General features: G+C 52.1%; 2 protein-coding genes across 11 annotated transcripts in view; one reads left to right on the top strand and one right to left on the bottom strand.

The window, feature by feature from the left end:
* The window catches only part of SULF2 (sulfatase 2), a 93,998-nt gene extending 79,542 nt beyond the window's left edge, over positions 1 to 14,456 (top strand). The window contains exons 11-21 of the mRNA XM_037044243.1: positions 984 to 1,179; positions 7,367 to 7,595; positions 7,725 to 7,821; positions 8,255 to 8,349; positions 9,229 to 9,288; positions 9,726 to 9,895; positions 10,132 to 10,274; positions 11,374 to 11,497; positions 12,210 to 12,243; positions 12,488 to 12,541; positions 13,434 to 14,456. Of these exons, the coding sequence (XP_036900138.1) occupies positions 984 to 1,179; positions 7,367 to 7,595; positions 7,725 to 7,821; positions 8,255 to 8,349; positions 9,229 to 9,288; positions 9,726 to 9,895; positions 10,132 to 10,274; positions 11,374 to 11,497; positions 12,210 to 12,243; positions 12,488 to 12,541; positions 13,434 to 13,464 (1,233 nt within the window). The 3' untranslated portion in view covers positions 13,465 to 14,456. The remainder of the gene's footprint in view (positions 1 to 983; positions 1,180 to 7,366; positions 7,596 to 7,724; positions 7,822 to 8,254; positions 8,350 to 9,228; positions 9,289 to 9,725; positions 9,896 to 10,131; positions 10,275 to 11,373; positions 11,498 to 12,209; positions 12,244 to 12,487; positions 12,542 to 13,433) is intronic.
* A 2,540-nt stretch (positions 14,457 to 16,996) lies between these two features.
* Positions 16,997 to 18,478, bottom strand: part of NCOA3 (nuclear receptor coactivator 3) — a 98,451-nt gene continuing 96,969 nt past the window's right edge. For all 10 annotated transcript variants that reach the window (XM_037044236.1, XM_037044240.1, XM_037044239.1 and 7 more), the window contains one exon: positions 16,997 to 18,353. In XM_037044236.1, the coding sequence (XP_036900131.1) occupies positions 18,342 to 18,353 (12 nt within the window). In that variant the 3' untranslated portion in view covers positions 16,997 to 18,341. The remainder of the gene's footprint in view (positions 18,354 to 18,478) is intronic.

Genomic DNA, 18,478 nt, shown 5'->3' with positions numbered 1-18,478 from the left:
ATAAATTTAGGTTTTAAAAAAGCAAGTTGATTTCAAAAGAAATAGTAAGGAAGTTGTAACTTTAATAGCACTTCAGAGATAGCAAAGACTGAAATTTGAAAGAGTGTGAACTAGGCTCTTCTGAGGTCTGGGAGGCCTAGATGGGCTGTGGAGGGACCTGGGGGCGTGGCCTTGTAAAGAGGGACCCAGCCAGGAGAGTTTCACTGCATCCTTGCAGCAGCCTTCGCTGCACGCCTCTGTTGCCAAGCACTGTTCCAGGCACTGTTCCAGGCACTGTGGCAGCAGCCTTGAATGCCATGCACACACAGCACTGACGTTCTGCGGGGAGCTCGGCCTCGGGTTTGTGCCGAGAGCCAACAACTGGTTCTGATTTCTGTTCTGAGCTACAAGCCAGAGCTGAGGAGGCCAGGGGGCCCTCTGTGCCCCTGGGATTGTTGTCAAACCCCATGCCCCAGATTAAGGGTCAGGCTGTCTGGGGCAGGGGAGGGGCAGGTATCTGTGAATTCAGAGCCGATTACCAGAGCACACTGCTTCGCCCAAGCGATAAGAGCGCTGGAGGTGGGGTTTGGGGCCCAGGCCAGCTGGGGAGGCATTGGTAGAGGTCCAGGGCCCTGGGACCCCCATCCCAGCTGTGCACCCATTAAGGGAGGGATGCAGCCCTGGCCCTGCGAGCCGAGCCACCCCCAAGTGCCATTGCCCATCTCTCTCCCGCTTTGCCTGTGAGCTTTCCCTGCATCGCAGTGTCCCCAGTGCCTGGGGCTCACGCTCAGCCGCAGGGTCACACGGTGTCCCCCTCGGCACCACTACTCTACTTCTCATCCAGTCTCATCCACGTCTGTCTGTGAGCGTGTCGTTCCAGGAACGAAGCTCTTGGGGGCCTGTGTCCCATAGAGGGGGTCTTGGGCGGATGGGCTGGCAGCAGGGGATGTGGACAGGCCAGCTGGCCGCACCTCGCAGCCTGAGGCCCCTACCGTGCTTTGCAGAAGTGGCAGTGTGTGGAGGACGCCACGGGGACGCTGAAGCTGCACAAGTGTAAGGGCCCAGCTCAGCCCAGCGGCAGAGCCCTGTCCAACCTGGTGCCCAAGTACTACGGGCAGGGCAGCGAGGCCTGCACCTGTGACAGCGGCGGGGACGACCAGCTCAGCCTGGCCGGACGCCGGAAAAAGCTCTTCAAGAAGAGTGAGTGTGACAACCTGGGCGGTTCGGGCTTGGGGAGCAGTGTGGTGGCACCTGGGTCACCCCATTTGTTCACTTAAATAACTCCACAAACTCCAGGCCAAGGAGCTGGGGACACAGCGAAGCCCCTGATGATCCTCCGGTCCAGTGGGGAGCGGCAGGAGTAAAGAGGGGAGGCAGTGTGAGAACTGGGGGCTCGAGGGTTGCGATGGACGGGGAGGTCAGGGACACCAGCCAGGGATCCATCGCATGGCGTCTCAGGGCCTTTACTCTGAGACCCGAAGCCACCACAGACGGTTGGAGCAAAGGAGCTGAGATCAGATGAGTGTTGTCAAGCGGCCACCCCCTGCCACGGGAGCTGCATGTCCGTGGGCTGGACAGGGGGCCCGCAGGGGGCTGGCCGCAAGCCCTTCGAGGGGCCTCGGCAACTTGGACTGGACGGTTGCGTCACAGGGAGCAGGCTTGGGTTCTGGAAGTGACTCGAAGGAAGACCCATGGTGGGGGCTGATAGATACATTATTCGTGGAGTTTGCAAGCTCACGGACTTCCCTGAAATTTCTTCGTAGTCCCCAAGTCACTGCTTGAGATGCTTTCTGGGTCCTTTGCAGGTATGTGCAGTGGCCAAAAACACTGAGTCACCCGCGTGCTGGGTCCCCAGCTGTGACTGGACAAGGAGATGCTCACTGTCCCTTGTTCCAGCTTCGAGCTCTGCCCAGGTGTCCTCTTCACGTCTGTTCGGTGTCGTGCTTTTTGTGTTTCTGTGCCTTTCCCAGTGTCTCGTTCGACTCTCACCTCAGCATCCCGCAGGGCTTGCAGACTGTTAGGAGAATAAACACTGGCCCCCTGGGCCCATCCCCAGAATCCTAATCCTCTCTTCCCGGTCCGGCCAGCTCTGCCTGGTGTGCTGGGGTTGGGGCTGCTCCAGGCCAGGGCTCCTCAACCTGGAAACCAGTGACGGGCCGGATGGACCTTTGTTGGGGCAGATGGACCTGAGCCTTGCAGGGTACTTGACGCACTCATAGCTTCTGTTCACGAGATGCAAGGCGCACCCCAACCCCGACCCAATCAGGCCAGCCAGAAATGTCTCCACACTGCCAAGTGTCCCCCCCTGGGGGTCAAGGTCATCCCCAGTTGGGAGCCCCAGCTGCAGGGCAGCTGCTTAGAAAGGATGCAGGACAGCATCTCATTGGCAGCACTTGGAGGGGGAACGGTGTTGGGCCAGCAGACGGGCTGTGTGACCCGGTCTGTCCTAAGAGCAACCGTCTGCTTTGCTCCTGGGCGGCTGTGCGGTGCACATGGCCTTGATGTTACGCCGTCCTCAGATGAGGGCTTGGGTGCGGCTGGGGCTCGGCCATTCTGGTGCCTTTTTCTTTCCTCTACACGTTAACAGGAAGAGAGAAGGCTTAATTGAGTCACATGTCCTCGAATTGTTTAAAGATTATCGTCTGTGCCACGTGTCGAAGCAGGGAGATGTTTAGCTGTGTGATTCAGTCTAGAAACCAGTGATTTTACTTGCTAAAGGTTAGCTTAGGAGTTACCACGCAGCTTGTAAAGAAATGCAACGGGGGCCCATCGGGCAGGAAGTGCTGCTGAGGCAGAGCCTGGCCACTAGGGACAGATCCACCTGCCCGGGGCTCTGCCGGGGTAGCACGGGCCGGAGGCGTGAAATCCACAGGCAGAATGGTGGGGGCCGGGGGAAGGGTGATGGGGAGTTAGTGTTTCATGGGGACAGGGAGTCAGTTTTGCAGGGTGGAAAGAGCTCTGGGGATGGCTGGTGGCGGTGATCACACAACAATGAGGATGTACCTAAGGCCACTGACCTCGACACTTAAAAATGGTTAAGATGCTAAATACTACGTTAAGTGTATTTTGCCACTGTTTGAAAAAACAGAACTAGAATCTCTAACGGGGTTGGTGGTCCTTGGGTCAGGGGGCAGGCCTATGGGCAGCACGGAAAACTGCTTGGCTTTGGACACTTCCGGCCAGCTGACCAGGTCCCACCGAGACCAAGTCCTAGCTCCCAGAGATCATTCTTCCCTGGGGACGCTAAGCTCACAGTGCGGCTGTGACCAGCCTGGGGTGACAGCTGAGTCTTCCAGCCACATCCGGAGGATGTCCCTCCACTCTCTGCCCGTTGGCTTTCTCACGGCCTGTCCTCCTTCAGCCCCTGCTGGGGTGAGGAGGTGTGAAGGCTTAGGCAGCCTCTTCATCTGGGCTGGGTGCCTTTCTCTACCCAGAATGTCATCTGCTGCTGTTACTTGCACTGCATTCTCCTAAGCCACTGAGAACACTGAATGAGCGAACAGACCACCGCTTCTGGGGGAGACATGGGGTTAGGTTCCTGTGAGCCTCTGGCTCCACGGCCTTGTTTATGGGCGTTTCTGTTTAATGGCACCTTATTCAATACACGTTACTGATTCATTAACATTGAACTTGCTGCCAACAGAGCTACATACACCTCAGGTCTGCACAGGCTTCTCCAACCTGCGTATTTTCTCCATAAGGCATGGCCAGCCTCCCTGCACGTGGGAACAGGGCACAGTACTTCTGCAGGGTGCCGGGGGGCTGTTTCACACAGTGACACCCCCGGGACCTCGTGGGTAAGACGAGGTGTAAGCTGGTGAACAGGATGGGAAGGTCACGTTTTCCCTCAGTGGAAAATGTTTGGAGGAAATGAAACGGGGGCTGACCAGGTGGAGAGGGAGTGGGTGGTCAGTTGTCGTTTACACAGAGCCCAGTGTGGGGAAGGAGCGGGCACATGGACGCAGGAGGGAACACAAAGGCGCTCACGGTCTGTGGTGGCCGCACCCTGGCTCAGGATTTGTATCTGGAGCCTCAGTTCTTGGCCACTGGGTTAAGCAGCCCCCTTTCCCAAGACATGTGAGAGAGAGGGCATTTCAGGGACCCTAGAAACGGAGACAGCTGGGGTGACTTGAGAGCGAGGGGTGTGGCCCCAGGCCGGGAGAGGTTTACACAGGCGCTTGGCCAGCCTCTTCTGTGAAGGGCCGGAGAGTAAATATTTGAGGCCTCGCAGGCTACACGGTCTCTGTCCCAACTACTCAATTCTGTCTCTGTGGCAAGGAAACAGCCCCGACTTGGGGGAGACTGGCTTCTTTACAGCATCAGGCAGAAGGCCAGACAGTTTGGGGCACCCTGGCTTTGTGGCTGGGGGTAGAGGGTGGGAAGCTACCAGGCGGCTGGCTCCCAAGCAGACAGACAAGCAGAGCGAACCCAGGGGGGTCTGGTTCACGGCCTCCTGGGCAGGTGACCGGTTCCCGCAGGGGGATCCGCTCAGCACGGTCTGTGCACCGGGGCCCAGCCCCGTGGCTGCAGGGAGACTGAACTCGGGGAGGAAGAGCCAAGGAGAAAGCTGCCAGGGTCACAAAGGCCTGGGCTCTGCCAAAGAGGCGATGCCGCTCCTGGACCTGGGCCCTGGACCCTTTGATCCCACGGGCCTGAGAAATGAAAGATGCCAACAGCTGTCCCAATAGACAGGGCAGCACAACCAGGTCCTGGGCCACACGGGAGCAGGGGTCCCTTTCCCCCTGGGTGCCACACCTCCGGCCTCCAGTCAGTCCTCGAGCTGTGGGCACCTCCTGGTGGTCATACAGAGCCAGACAAACCTGGGCGGGGACCAGCTCCAGGCCTTTCTCTTTGAAAGGTGGACATTTGGGGCGGGGTGTGGGATGCATGCTGGGACCAGACCTAGAGAAGGATGCAGGGTTTTGAAGCACAAAGGAGTGGGTGGGGCTGTGGCCAGAAGAATGCACCACCCATCTGTGGGAGGTGCGTCCCCTCCTGCCAGGGACCCCTGTGCGGGCCCAGGTGGGCAGGCAGAAGCTGGAAATTCGCACACACCTACGTGACCACCCGCCCCTTTGTTCCTTAATGTTAGCGATCTGATCCAACGTGTCCTTTATTAGAAGACACAGGAAGTCTGAGCTCTGACTTTAGCTGGCACACACCCCGTTTTCAGCAGCTGAGGTCGTTTAGAAACAGGGCCAGCCTGGTGGAGGGCCGCCCCCAGCTCCCAGCTGGGGAAGCAGGACCCAGAGGGCTGAGCGACCTCCCCTGGCTTCTCCCTCTTCTATCCAGGAGGAGCTGCCTGGCTTTTTATCCCCCCCCCCCAATTAAAATCGACAGGCTTTGTTCTTTGTGTCTTATTGTGGTATAATTGACAGATAATATTAGATTAGTTTCAGGTATACAACATGGTGATTCAGTATTTGTATAGATTGCAAAATGCTCACCACGATGAGTCCAGTTCGCATCTGTCACCGCACACAGATACGTAATGTGCGGTGTTACTGAGGCCGCCACACTGTACATCCGAGATTTTATAACTAGGAGTTGGTACACCTTCTGACCCCCCTCACCCCTTTTCCCTTTTCCTCCCCACCCCCTCTCTGGCCACCTTCCAGTCTGTTCTCTGTATCTATGACCTTGGGCTTTTTGTTTTTGTGGTGTGTTTTAATTCCACATGTAAGCGAGATCACACGGCATGTCTCTCTCTGACTTCACTTAGTATAATGCCTCCAGGTCCGTTGTGTTGTGAATGGCAGGGTTTCCTCCTCGCGGCCGAGTTGGTGTTCCGTTGGGTGAATATACGTAGTGCCACATCCTCATCTGCTTAGCTGTCCGTGGACACCTGGGCTGCTTCTGGGTCCTGGCTGTTGTAAACGATGCTGCAGGGAACGTGGGGGCCCAGACACCTTTTCAAGTTAGTGTTTTCCTTCGGATAAACGTTGAGAAGTGGGATTGCTGGATCACGTGGTGGTTCTAATTTCCCTTTCGGGGGGGAAACTCCATACTGTTTTCTGTGACAGCTGCACCGATTCCCTTCCCACCAGTCGTGCACAGGGGCTCCCTTCTCTCCCCAGGCTTGCCGCTTGTTTGATGATAACCATTGTTAACGCGTGTGAGCAGTGGCTTGGGTGTGCATGTCCCCAACAATCGGCGATACTAAGCACGTTCTCTGGCACCCGTTGGCTGTCTGTACATCTTCTTTGGAAAAATGTCTATTCAGAGCCTCTGCGTTTTCTAAATCAGATCGTGTTTTTGCTATTGGCTTGTATAAATCTTCCTTACCAGATAGTTTGAACCATAAATAGATACTGGATTCAGTCAAGTGTTTTTTTCCGGCATCTTTTGAGACCCTATGATTTTTACTGTTAGTTTTGTTACGTGACACACGCATCGCATTGGTGTGCTTGAGAGTAAACCATCCTTGCGTCCCTGGACTAAATCCCACTTGATCACGGTGTGTGATTCTTTTTATGTTGAGTTTGGTTTGCTCCTGTTTTGCTGAGGATGCTTCATTCCGTGTTCCTCAGGGATATTGGCCTGTAACTCTCGTCTTGTCCTTTCATTTCGGCCCCAGCGCAATGCCAGCCTCGTTAAACGAGCCTGGAAGCGTTCCCTCCTCGTCTCCTTTTTGGACGTTTGAGTCTTCTTCTGAGCGTTTGGTAGAATTCACCAGTGAAGCCGTCTGCTCCTGGACCTTCATTAGTTGGGAGGTTTCTGATTATTGAGTCAATCTCCTTAATGTTCTTACCCCCACTTTACTTTTTTCTCTAAATCGAAGCAGAGTTCACGGAAAATAAAATTTACCATTTTTACAACTTTAAAGTACACAATCAGCAGCAGCATTTAATACACTCACAGTGCAGCGCAACCACCACCTCTGGGTCTGAAAACATTTCCATCACCCCCGAAGGAAACCCGTTACCCCTCCTGCATCCTGCGGCAACCACTGATTTGCTTTGGGGCCGAGTGTCGTTGCCTGTTTCGGGTATTTCAGACGGACTCGCACAACAGAGCTTTCGTGTCTGGGCTCTTCCACACGGCACCAAGCTGTCGGCATTCATCTGCCCTGCAGCGCGGCCGAATGTGCCGCTGTGTGGATGGACCAGTTGTTTTTTTATCCGGACATAGCTCTTTCTTGAGATTACCTAAGCCGATTCCTTCCCAGCCCTGGGACTTCAATCCCCCAGCTGAATCACCTCGAGGCCCGTCCCGCTGGGTGCAGGTCCTGCTTCCTGGGTGGGAGGTTACACGAGCCTGTGAGTCTCAGCCAACAGGGAGCCTCTTGATGGGGGCGCTGCCCCACCCAGATCGGGGGTCTGCCGCTCAGGGAGCCCCGCCAGCCTTCCACGCCCTCCTGACCAAGCCACCCCTCGGACGCCCGCAGAGTACAAGGCCAGCTATGCCCGCAACCGCTCCATCCGCTCAGTGGCCATCGAGATGGACGGCGAGGTGCACCACATAAGCCTGGACGAGGCATCCCAGCCCCACAACCTGACCAAGCGGTACTGGCCAGGGGCCCCTCGGGACCAAGACGACAAGGACGGTGGGGACTTCAGTGGCACTGGAGGCCTTCCGGACCCTTCAGCGCCCAACCCCATTAAAGTCACACATCGGTGAGAGTCCAGGCAGAGGTTGGGGGGGAAAGGGACAGGCTGGGCCTTGGCCTTGGCCCCACACCTCTCAGGCCCCTGGCCAGGCTCCCCTCACCCGCTCAGGGCCACACAGTCCCTTCTTCCGAGCAGGTGCTACATCCTCGAGAACGACACAGTCCAGTGTGACCTGGACCTGTACAAGTCCCTGCAAGCCTGGAAGGACCACAAGCTGCACATCGACCACGAGGTGACAGGGTCTGGGCAGGGAGCAGTGCCTCACCACCGCGTACTTGGCGGGGATGCCAGCCTCACGGGGAGTGAAGTGAGGCCTGGCCCAGGGCAGAGGCCCCACAGAGCCCTTGACCCAGGGCCAGGAGCACCTGTCCCAGCGGGCCAGCTTGGTTACCTCACAGCCCTTTCTGGTGTACCCGTCACACCCCATTTTGTCCTTTCAACAAGCCTGGCTGGGGGAGGCGGGGCGTCTAAGTCCTCAGTGGGTACAGCTGGTCCCCAGGCGGGACAGGACAGAAAATGACTCGCAGTTCCTTTGCTGGAGCCTCGTTGCTTCAGGTGCAGCCCCCCGAGTGCCCACAGATGTGGGCCGTGGAGGAGCACCACCAGGCCCCCCCTTCTTCCCCAGCCCCGGAGTTTCACAGCCTCCTCACCTCTCCCTCCCCCAGATCGAAACCCTGCAGAATAAAATTAAGAACCTGAGAGAAGTCCGAGGCCACCTGAAGAAAAAGCGGCCAGAGGAATGTGACTGTCACAAAATCAGGTGAGGAGGAAGCAAAGGGGATCGGGAAGTCCCCTAGCGGTCCTGCAGGGCCACCCCTGGGGACACAGCATTCCCTCGGTGAAGCCTGTTACTTATATCTCTGCTCCCTCAGGGTTAAAAAAATCGGTCATTCCCATCCCTACTGTCAGCCACTGGGCACCACCCCCTAGGCGGCCAGCCAGACACTGGGGTTCACACACTGCAGACGGATGGGGGCCTGGCTCCCAGTACGGAAAAGGCCTCTGCTGACTGCCCTTCCGAACAGCCCATGAGGCCCAAAGCCGCATTACCAGCTCAGGGAAGCCCTGGCCCTGGGGGCGAGCTTGAGAGCAACACTGTCCAACAGAACTTCTATGACAATGGGAAAGGCTGTTTCTGCTGTCCAGGAGGGTGGCCACGTGTGGCTATTACGCACTTAAAATGCGGCAGCGAAACCGAGGAAGTTTTATTTACCATGAAAGTTGTATGTGCAACGGTACCTAAGCCTAGCTGTAGCATGTCTGCTACCTTCTCGGAAGGGGCTTGCAAACACGGTCCCCTCAGGGCTGCCCCTGACGAAGCATGAGGTGGGTGGGGGTCTGGGGACAGCCATCCGGTGATGCTGAGGATGAAGCCACACAAAGCCAGGCCCAGCTTCCAGCCTTGGCTAACTTCCACCCACCCCAACCTTCTCCGTCTGGTCCGAGACTCAGGTAGAGGCTCCCAGCTCACACTTGCAGGAAGGAGCCAGGCAGGCAGGGAGCTGCCGCCCAGGGGTAACTCTCTCCCGGGAACTGCACCAGAAAGAGGGACAGGGTCCCAGGGAACCACAGTTTATACCCACTCAGGAGAGTTACCCTGAAGCAGTTTCTGAAACCTGGGGTTTGGGGTCTGTTACAGTTACTACACCCAGCACAAAGGCCGACTCAAGCACAAAAGCTCCAGTCTGCATCCTTTCAGGTAAGGCAGCTTAAGGTCCAGGGGAGAGATGCAAAGGCTGCCCTTCCTTAACCCAAAACAAGCAAGGAAAAGCAGTCCTGGCCCCTTCCCTGGGAAGTCTGAGGCAGGCCTAGCAGAGGTGACTGCCTGATCAACATTGAGGTCTTCAGGCGCCCCCGTGTGACTGAAGGGGGTTACTGCAACCTCACCATGCAGGGCAGAACACAGGCCCAAGAAACAGGGGTGTGGGCAGGAGTCCCAGCAGCATCTAATTCTCCACCTCTGTGCTGCCTTGGACCTGCAGTGTGGGACTTTTGTGGCAGAGGTTCTTCCCTTTGGGACCCCTGTAGTGCTGTGTCCACAGCTCTCTGGCAGGAAGAGCAGAGGCTCAGGGTCACTGATCACTAGGAGACTCCAAGGTGGGGAGCCCTGAGAGGTGTGGCCCTATGTCCCCATAGGAAGGGGCTGCAGGAGAAGGACAAGGTGTGGCTGCTGCGGGAGCAGAAGCGCAAGAAGAAACTTCGCAAGCTGCTGAAACGGCTGCAGAACAACGACACGTGCAGCATGCCAGGCCTCACGTGCTTTACCCACGACAACCAGCACTGGCAGACCGCACCTCTCTGGACATGTGAGCGAGCCCGGGGCAGGCATGGGGCAGGCTGGGCAAGAGGGGCTTCTCCAGGGCCTCCCCTCGCCCCCAGCCTGTGAGTGCTTCCTTGCCAGACCCCGCAAGTCTTTCGGGAACAGGCTCCCTGACAGTGGCAGGGGTCAACAAGTGCTCCCCACAGGAAGTGGCTCTGGGGACCGTCCGGGACAGGAACCCCAGCAGGCACACTCACGGCATGCTCTCTGTCCCCTTGGCAGTGGGGCCCTTCTGTGCCTGCACCAGCGCCAACAACAACACCTACTGGTGCATGAGGACCATCAACGAGACCCACAACTTCCTCTTCTGTGAATTTGCAACTGGCTTCCTCGAGTACTTCGACCTCAATACAGACCCCTACCAGGTACAGAGAACCCACTCTGGAGAAGGGGGGCATGGGGTACACAGGTGTTGCCAGTTAGGGCCCCCCGCCCGAGGAATCAATAAACTTACCAAGTCCCTAAGCCAGAAGTGAGTTGGGAAGACCCCGAGAACCTGGGGACTCCACGTGCAGTCGCCCCTCGCTGCCTGTAGCTTCCTGCGTCTGCAGTCTAGGCCCTGTGCGGCCTCTTCCCTGGCAAGGTTAAACCAAAGCAGGCCGTGTGGGACCTTGGGAAGACCCCTAGCCTGCAGAGGTCCCTGGGGCCGGGCCAGACCAAGCCCGGTGCCCTCGGGGGCCCACAGCCAACACTCATGCAGCACGCACTATGTGCCCGGTGCCTTCCTAAGTGCAGCCACAGGTTAGGCACCTGAACACATATGGGATGGCTAAAGGGGCCCGGAACACGGAAGACAAACAGGAGCCACGGAGCCCGTGGTGAGCGGAGCATGTCCCGTCTACAACAGATGGCCACCACTGCACCTCAGCGCTACAGCTCTCAGTGGTGTGACCCTCACACTGGCCCAGTCTGCAGTGTTGTAAGGCTGACGATCTTTACATGAAATGTTTTTAAATGCCATTTCTGCGGTATGCCAGTCTTTCTCTTTAGGTGGGTCATCTCCGTATTTTACAAAAGGGCGTGGCGGGGCACGTAGGTTTACTCAGGCACCAGCACCTCCCAGGCTACACAGGGACCCAGGTCACACTATCCATCCCATCACCAAACGGCGGCCTCCCAGTGGGGAGGAACTGAGGGACTGGGACTGAAGGCTGCTTAAAAACGCAGGACATAGAAGGGCTTCCTTCCAAGCTTGGTCAGTCTCCTGACCAGTGGCTCCCAAAGTTCAATGTTAAGTACAGAGTGGGGTTTTTTTTTCTTACTCTCACACAGAGTGACCCTGGTGGCACAAGAGACAAAAACTGGTTTTAACTGTCCCAAACTCTCGGCTCTGGCAGAAGCAGACATCACCGGCCCCATGGCACCTACTACTGCCAACCTGCCTGAAGGCAGTCCCCTGATTGGTCGCAGAGGGTGATGGTCCCTACACTCACCTTGTCGATGACCCACCTTTCCCCCCACCAGTTGATGAATGCAGTGAATACACTGGACAGGGACGTCCTCAACCAGCTGCATGTACAGCTCATGGAGCTGCGGAGTTGCAAGGGTTACAAGCAGTGTAACCCCCGGACACGGAACATGGACCTGGGTGAGTAGGCGCCCGACATGGGCCTGTAGCCCAGCAGAGTTACCACAGTTAGGGGTTTTGCGGGTCATGTCTAGTCAGAAAAGTGAACCCAGAATCTGTGGGAGTTGATCAAGTCTCATCAGTGGCTAAAACACCACCTTCCTAACATCCACCAAGTGCTGCTTTCAGGGTCCTGAGGCCACCACTTATTAGTCACCACGCGCTAGCTGCTGTGCAGAGCGCGTCATATGCCTCAGTGATCACCCCGTGGCAGCCCTCTGAGGTGCACCTACTTGTCCTCCGTGACTGGGTCGGCCAACCCCAAAGTCCACGCTCTTGATCACACTACTGTAGCTTCTGGGAAACTTGCCGAGAACAAGACCCCGATCTCCCCACCGCCCTGCGTCTCTCAGGGCCCTTGGTTTTGTCCCCAGTAGCGTAGATGCCCGTGCCTGTATCTGCCTCCCCGACCACGATCAAAGTCAGTGTTGAATGAATGCACCAGGGCCCTAACACTGGAAAGGCCCCACTCCCGTGCAGACGACCTGTGAGGCTGCTGGAAGGGAAGCTCACCTCCTAATTCCGTCCACTCCACCTGCCTGGGGAACACTTGTCAACATCATAAGGGACAAAGTGCCTAAGGTGTTTAAAAAGAGGAAAAAGGGCAGTTATGAAGTTTGTCATTGCACATACACCCTAAATTGTTTCCACTTTGTTCATCTCTCTCATTTAGGACTTAAAGATGGAGGAAGCTATGAGCAATACAGGTATTCCGTTTTGTTTCTAAAGCCCGGGATTGGTCCCTTGTCTAGGCCCACCCTTTTAGTCCAGCCCCTGAGGTCACACATGTTAGGCTGAGACTTGCCCTTTGTCCGGTCTGCCAAGGTCCTGGACCACCCACCAGTGATAGGGGTCACCAAAGAGACCTTCTGTGTAGTGTTCTTTGGGGGTGACTTTTTCTTTCTTGGTGATGGTTAACACTCATTCTCCTTTTGACACTTGAAAACATAGGCAGTTTCAGCGTCGGAAGTGGCCAGAAATGAAGAGACCTTCTTCCAAATCACTGTGAGTTGAGGAATCAGTTTGCAAAGAGACCCGGTTCTAGCTTGCTTCGCTTTGCTAAGGCTATCTGTGTGCATGCCAATTCCTATGTATTACTCTCATTTGTTCCTGTAACACAAGGGGAAGCAGTAATGTCTTTCCTGTAAATAACATACTTTGTATGTTTCATGTTTTAGATTAATACCTTGTCTACATACACTGTTGTTCTCTACACAATAATCTGTGCCTGGTAAACTCAAGGTATTCCTTAGAGGTTGAGAAGCACCGAAACACTGTCACTGCCAGACACCCTGAAGGCCGCAGAAGTGTTACCTGGTCCGTAACACCCGCAGAGCAGCCCCGTAATAAGTGGTTCCCACGACATCCCTGCTAAACTCCAGTGCCAGCAGAAGCTGGCAGGGGGCTGAGGGACTGGGGCAACACAGAAAGGCCGTCTCTAGTCTTAAGACAACGGCACAAGTGCACTGCCGTTTGAATCCTCTAATCCATCAGGAAAGTCCCAAAACTCAAATAGCAGCTAACTTTCAATTAAGATTACATGCAGAAAAACAAAACCCCTTGGTGAGCGCCCATTTGCAACTTCTGGCCTACTAATTTCTTTATGTGCACAGAAACCTATGCAGCTTTAATAGGACCATAATGGTGCTTCCAGAATAGAAGCACATAATTTTTATATCTCACGTTCTCCTTGGCCACTCTTCCACCCCTATCTTTAAGTGCCATCTTTGCCCACAACTGACAGACTAGATGAGCAGGTGGCAGTACTGTGCTGAGGGACCTAGACTTCTCAGCAGCCACATTCTCGCGGCAAAGCTTACTCAGCTGTAGAACCGATGAAGCAATCGGTAAGAAGCATGATAATCAGATACTGAGATGAGTCTGCTTTGTTCCACAGGGGACAACTGTGGGAAGGCTGGGAAGGCTAAGCATGACGGACCTCCCACGTCTGGCTGTGCAGACCGTACAAACCCTGTAGGACTTCAAGCAGACCTGTGCTGTGAGCCAGGAGGCCTGCGAGACACAGACCCTGCTTTCAGTTAACACGGCAGATTCTGGGAGTGAACCGCCAGGAGCGGTGTGCAATGCTTTGGGAAGTCTGTTTTCGCCCCTGCTTTTGCTTTGGATTATACCTCACCAGCTGCACAAAATGCATTTTACGTCAAAAAGTCACCACTAACCCTCTCCAGGAGGCTCACAAGAGGAAAAAAGATTATTATTTTTTTTTTTTTTTGGAAATTTCCCCAAAGGATGGAAAGACACTGGAATTTTTTTAAGTCATAGGGGAAGAACAACCCTGTTCAAATCCTCTCACCTTCTGGTTCGTTACGAAGAAGAACTAAGTAGCAGGACAGAGGCAACTGGCAGGTGCTGGAAACGGTGCACAGTCCGACCTGGAGTCACTAGCACAAAAGAAGTGACACTCATCTAGCCCTGTCACCCTGGCCACCTCTAAAGAAACTGACTTCACTGTATATATGCGACTCTACATGTAACCAGTGTGGAACTGCAAGGGGGACCTGACTACGAGGAAACCCCCTTTTCAGGGTGGTGGCGTCAGTGAACACCCCGGACAGTGTGGGCCTTTCTGCTCAGTCCAGACACCGTCCCTCCCACTATTCTTTCATTCTCTCCCCCAGAACTAATGTTTTTTCAAGTACTGAAAAGAAACGAAGTTCATGTATGTCCCAGGTTTTAATGAAATTGTATTTGTAAAGAAATTTTGTAGACTAAGTACTGTCAAACAGTGTTCAAAACTCTAGCCAATGACCAGCAGTTGGTATGAGGTCACCCTTGACATTTTGTAAAAGGCCATCCTCGAGAGGTTTTTGGTTTGGTTTCTTTAAAAAAAAAAAAAAAATCAAGACACTACAAGGCAATACCTTTTTTGAAGGTGACACCTTGGACTTAAAAAACTACCAATGGGGAAATAATTATAAATTAATGACTAAAATTTACTGTATTTCAGGGACCTCACAGGTAAGTCTCACATTACACGACCTACCTTTTAAACTGTGTGAAATGCACAGCAATTCACTGACCCTTCTCTGTACCCCAGGTGTCTAACCCGGCAGAGGGAGCTGTCCGAATGCAGGGATGGGAGGAACCTCAGCCATCAGCTAGTCCAACGCATTCCTCATTGACTAGACCCCTAGGCACTCACCTTTGCTTCCATGTTTTTCAAGATTTCTTTCTGGAACATGTTTTCAGAGCATAATCTCCAGTTTTGCTATTTCTGTTGCTACAGACAATGAAAGGCATTTGGGGGAAATTTCTTTTAACCTCACAGAAACTGCTATGATCATTTGAAATAAGAGCCCTTCATTTTTTTTACCCTTAATCCAAAGGGGAATTTTTTAAAAAATAAATAAAGCAAGCTCTTAGGCTTCAATTTTAAATAGAAACCTTTATTTACAGTGACACCCAAAATGATCAGCAAAACAGTCGTAGTTACCACACAGCCATCTCACAGTTACCCCGTGTGGTTTGGAGTCTTTGCAGTGTGAAGAATGATTGAGATTTTTAAAAAGCAACATTTAATGTAAACTTGATTGAAACAATTCATTCTCAATACTGTAAGTCAATTCCTGAGAATTTAAATATTGCTCTCAGAATGACATTTCCATCTTCTTCAAAATTCCATTCAACGGAAAGAGAAAGAGAAAGAAGGAAAGAGAAAACATCGCCCTGCTCATTACTAAACAGTTCGCCTCAGGGCTGAGCAACCACGCCCACTCCTCCCAGCTCATCCTAGCTCCATGAGTAACTAGGATCTCATGGAGCCTAGAGGTTTCACTATGAATTTCCCACTGGTGAACAGAACTCATGGCTTCTGCAAATAAAAAGGGAACTGCACAGGCATATGGGTAGCTGGCAATGCATTCGATTACTCTCCAGCTGCATCTCTGGGTCAAAGACCTTCTAGGACAGCAAGCCAATTATGTTCTACAGCTCCTCGCCCCTACACCCCCAACTCACCTTAGCAAATATGCTTAAGCAGTCCTGTTGATTCTATTTACACCTTTCCACCAAGATGCACAATTTAGGAAAGTGGCATCATAATATGAACATTAACAATTTCTATTTGCTTTTTTAAAGGAAGAAACCTATCCCCTTTATATCGTTTTGATCTTTAAAAATATATATATATATTTATCTTTGGATTCAGCAAAAAAGTAGATACACTGGAAATATCTCACATTCTAAAAGCGATGAAAAGATATACTGTTCACCCAACAGATACCAAGGTTTAAAAAAGTGGGGGAAGAGGGGTGAGGAGAGGTAGGCAGCAGGAGTACAAAGAATTACCCAAAAAAGATAAAAGGGCAGTAAAGGTCAAAAACAAATTATCTCAAACACTGCACCTATTAAAAAGAAAAATCAAAACTTTAAGTTTGTACCAATAAAGTGAACATGTAGAAAATATAAAAACTTATAATAAACTTGTTTGTCATATAAAAAGGGATGCCGCTGCCTTCCCATTAAGGACTAAGGGAAAGGATCATAAAACTTTAATTTTTAAAAGTCAGGAAAGGTAAGAGCACCATGCTACTTCTCCCCGCGCACACAAGACTAAAAGGCTCAGACGCACCCAGCACAACTGTCTGAGAAGACAGACGCTCTGACTCCGCTGTGTGTCTGTCTGCAGACAGAAGGCTACGTTATCTGAAAAATACAGGCCTGACTGTGGAAGCTGATGGATTTACAATCTTAGATTTATCTTTAACAGGGCAGACAGGGAGGGGGTGTCAGATTCACATCCACTCTAGTGGTGGTTCTGGAAATACAGGCTTCACTTATTTATAAGCAAGTCAAAGAAATTAAATGATCTTACCTTCAGAGGCACCTAGAAAGATTAGCTTCATGTATGTGAAATAAAAATTAACTGGCTCTCACTTATTGCTAGGAAATGACACCAAAGCTCGCTGAGACATCTGAAATTCATAGGTACTCCAAAAACCCAATGTCGTTTGACGGTTTGGACCTAATTAACTAAAGCAGACACAAGAATTACACAATCTCTTACTCTATCCCTCACCAGTCAGAACAAGTGTCAGGGAGAAGTGACAGCAGACAAGGCCTGAGTGGCAGAGGGAGTGGGCGGGAAGGTGCTCGGACTGCCGCTCTGAATCGCACAAAACTGACGCCCTAGGACTGAGTCCCTAGGAAATAACCAGGGCACCATTCTTGTTCTCAGGGATGGTGAAAACATGTTCGTGAATGACAGACAGGAAAGCTGAGCAGACACCAGACACCACACATTGAGGACTCCTAAGAGCTCAACGCGGGATTCAGGCCCCAGTAGCCTAAGCCTTACACCAATCCTCAGATAGACGAGAAGACCTCATATTCAATTTTAAAAAATGAATTAGTACTGTTCAATTTATAGACCACTTAAATACCAATATTCTTTTTTAAATCGAATTGCTGGATCCTTTTAAGTTCTTGACATTTTTTTTCAAATTTTATTTCCCCATGTCTATTCCTTCCCCCCAAATTAACAAAGTGCTTAGTTCTGGTAGAACTTTTTTAAAAGTTTAAATGTCTGCATCTAAACAAAAGATCTCTTTAAAAAGCTTTTAGGTTAAGAGACTGAAAAGAGGAGTTGGGCATCTAAGGCTGGAGGGGAGGGAGGGCGTTGGACCTCTGCCCCGCCCCCACAGGCCACAAACCCCAGGGAAGCGCTCTCCTGTTTGTAACCTCACCACACGGAGCTTACTGAAATCAACAATGTTAAATATTTAGCTTCACAAACTCTGTAAAAATGAGTTATTGTGACCTACAAAAAAGGTATATACATATTTTACATAATATAATATTTTAAAGGTCGTATTTACAGGAGAAAATCTATTCACAGAAACACTGCAAAATTCTGATTCAGAATGCAGTACCTGGCCTTGGGTTTTCTGCAGTTTATTCTCAAAAAGCGTTATTGCTCTACCATATAGGCAAAGGGTGACACCAGTACTTTCAACAACAAGAAAATCACAGTTCTTACCCAACAGATTAGACAAAAACCAGGAATGCGGTTCGTCATTCCTCAAGACCTCAAGAATATCGCATTTACCCACTACATTCTAAATAAAGTGCACTCGGCGGCCCGCCAGCGTGTGAAAGTTTGCTGCTGCTGCTGCTGCTGCAGTTAAATACTGTCGTCTCACGTTCCCTTCTACAAAGCCACCTGACTTCAAGGACAATTCCTGGAGGGTGAAGTATGACAAAACATTAGGGGCAAATGAAAATCCTAGCTAAGGCCTATGTCAACCAACAACGGGGTTGGAGCAACTCAACACTATCGTTAAAGAAAACTCAGAAATTCCAACCTTACGGGACAGAAGTACCTGGTGGTGCCAGAAAGAAACAAACGCTCTTCCTCCATCATCCATCATCGCAACTAGAGAAACCAGATGTTCTCATCTCTTGATTTTTCCACTGTTCTCTGTTCAATGTTCCACCTACACTTACTTGAACAACTGGATAGCCAGGCAGACAGAAGGGACAGAGGAGAGTCTTGTGAGTACTAACACTGTTACCTGTGGAGTCATATCCATAAAAGGTAGAATGCCAAAACTCTGTTTTGGATACCAGGATACATACATAGAAGGAGGGGAAAAGAAAAAGGTAGGTATCACACTTCAGCTTTTCAAATCCAGTCCTATCCAAGTGACATCACTCGGAATACCCTTGATGGAGATCCAAGCTGGTCCTTTCTTCAAAAAACAGGTGCCTAGAATGATGACTCTACTCCCGATAATCCTAGTGCAGTGCCATTGCACGGTGATCTTTGGAGGTCCTGGGGTAGATGTCAGCAGTATTTCTGTCAGCAACCAGAAGAAACATGCGTGAAACGCTTTGCACAGGAGAAAAGAATCTGTATGTCTATCCTGATGGCTTGCGACGTGGCTGGCTGACTGATTCGTTAGACCTCAAATTACCAAAAGT

The sequence above is a fragment of the Sturnira hondurensis genome, unplaced genomic scaffold, assembly GCF_014824575.4.
Source record: "Sturnira hondurensis isolate 20B ecotype Veracruz unplaced genomic scaffold, ASM1482457v3 Scaffold0004136, whole genome shotgun sequence".
Taxonomy (NCBI): Eukaryota; Metazoa; Chordata; class Mammalia; order Chiroptera; family Phyllostomidae; genus Sturnira; species Sturnira hondurensis.
The sequence above is the reverse complement of the archived record's forward strand: the minus strand, read 5'-3'. Positions and strand labels throughout refer to the sequence as shown.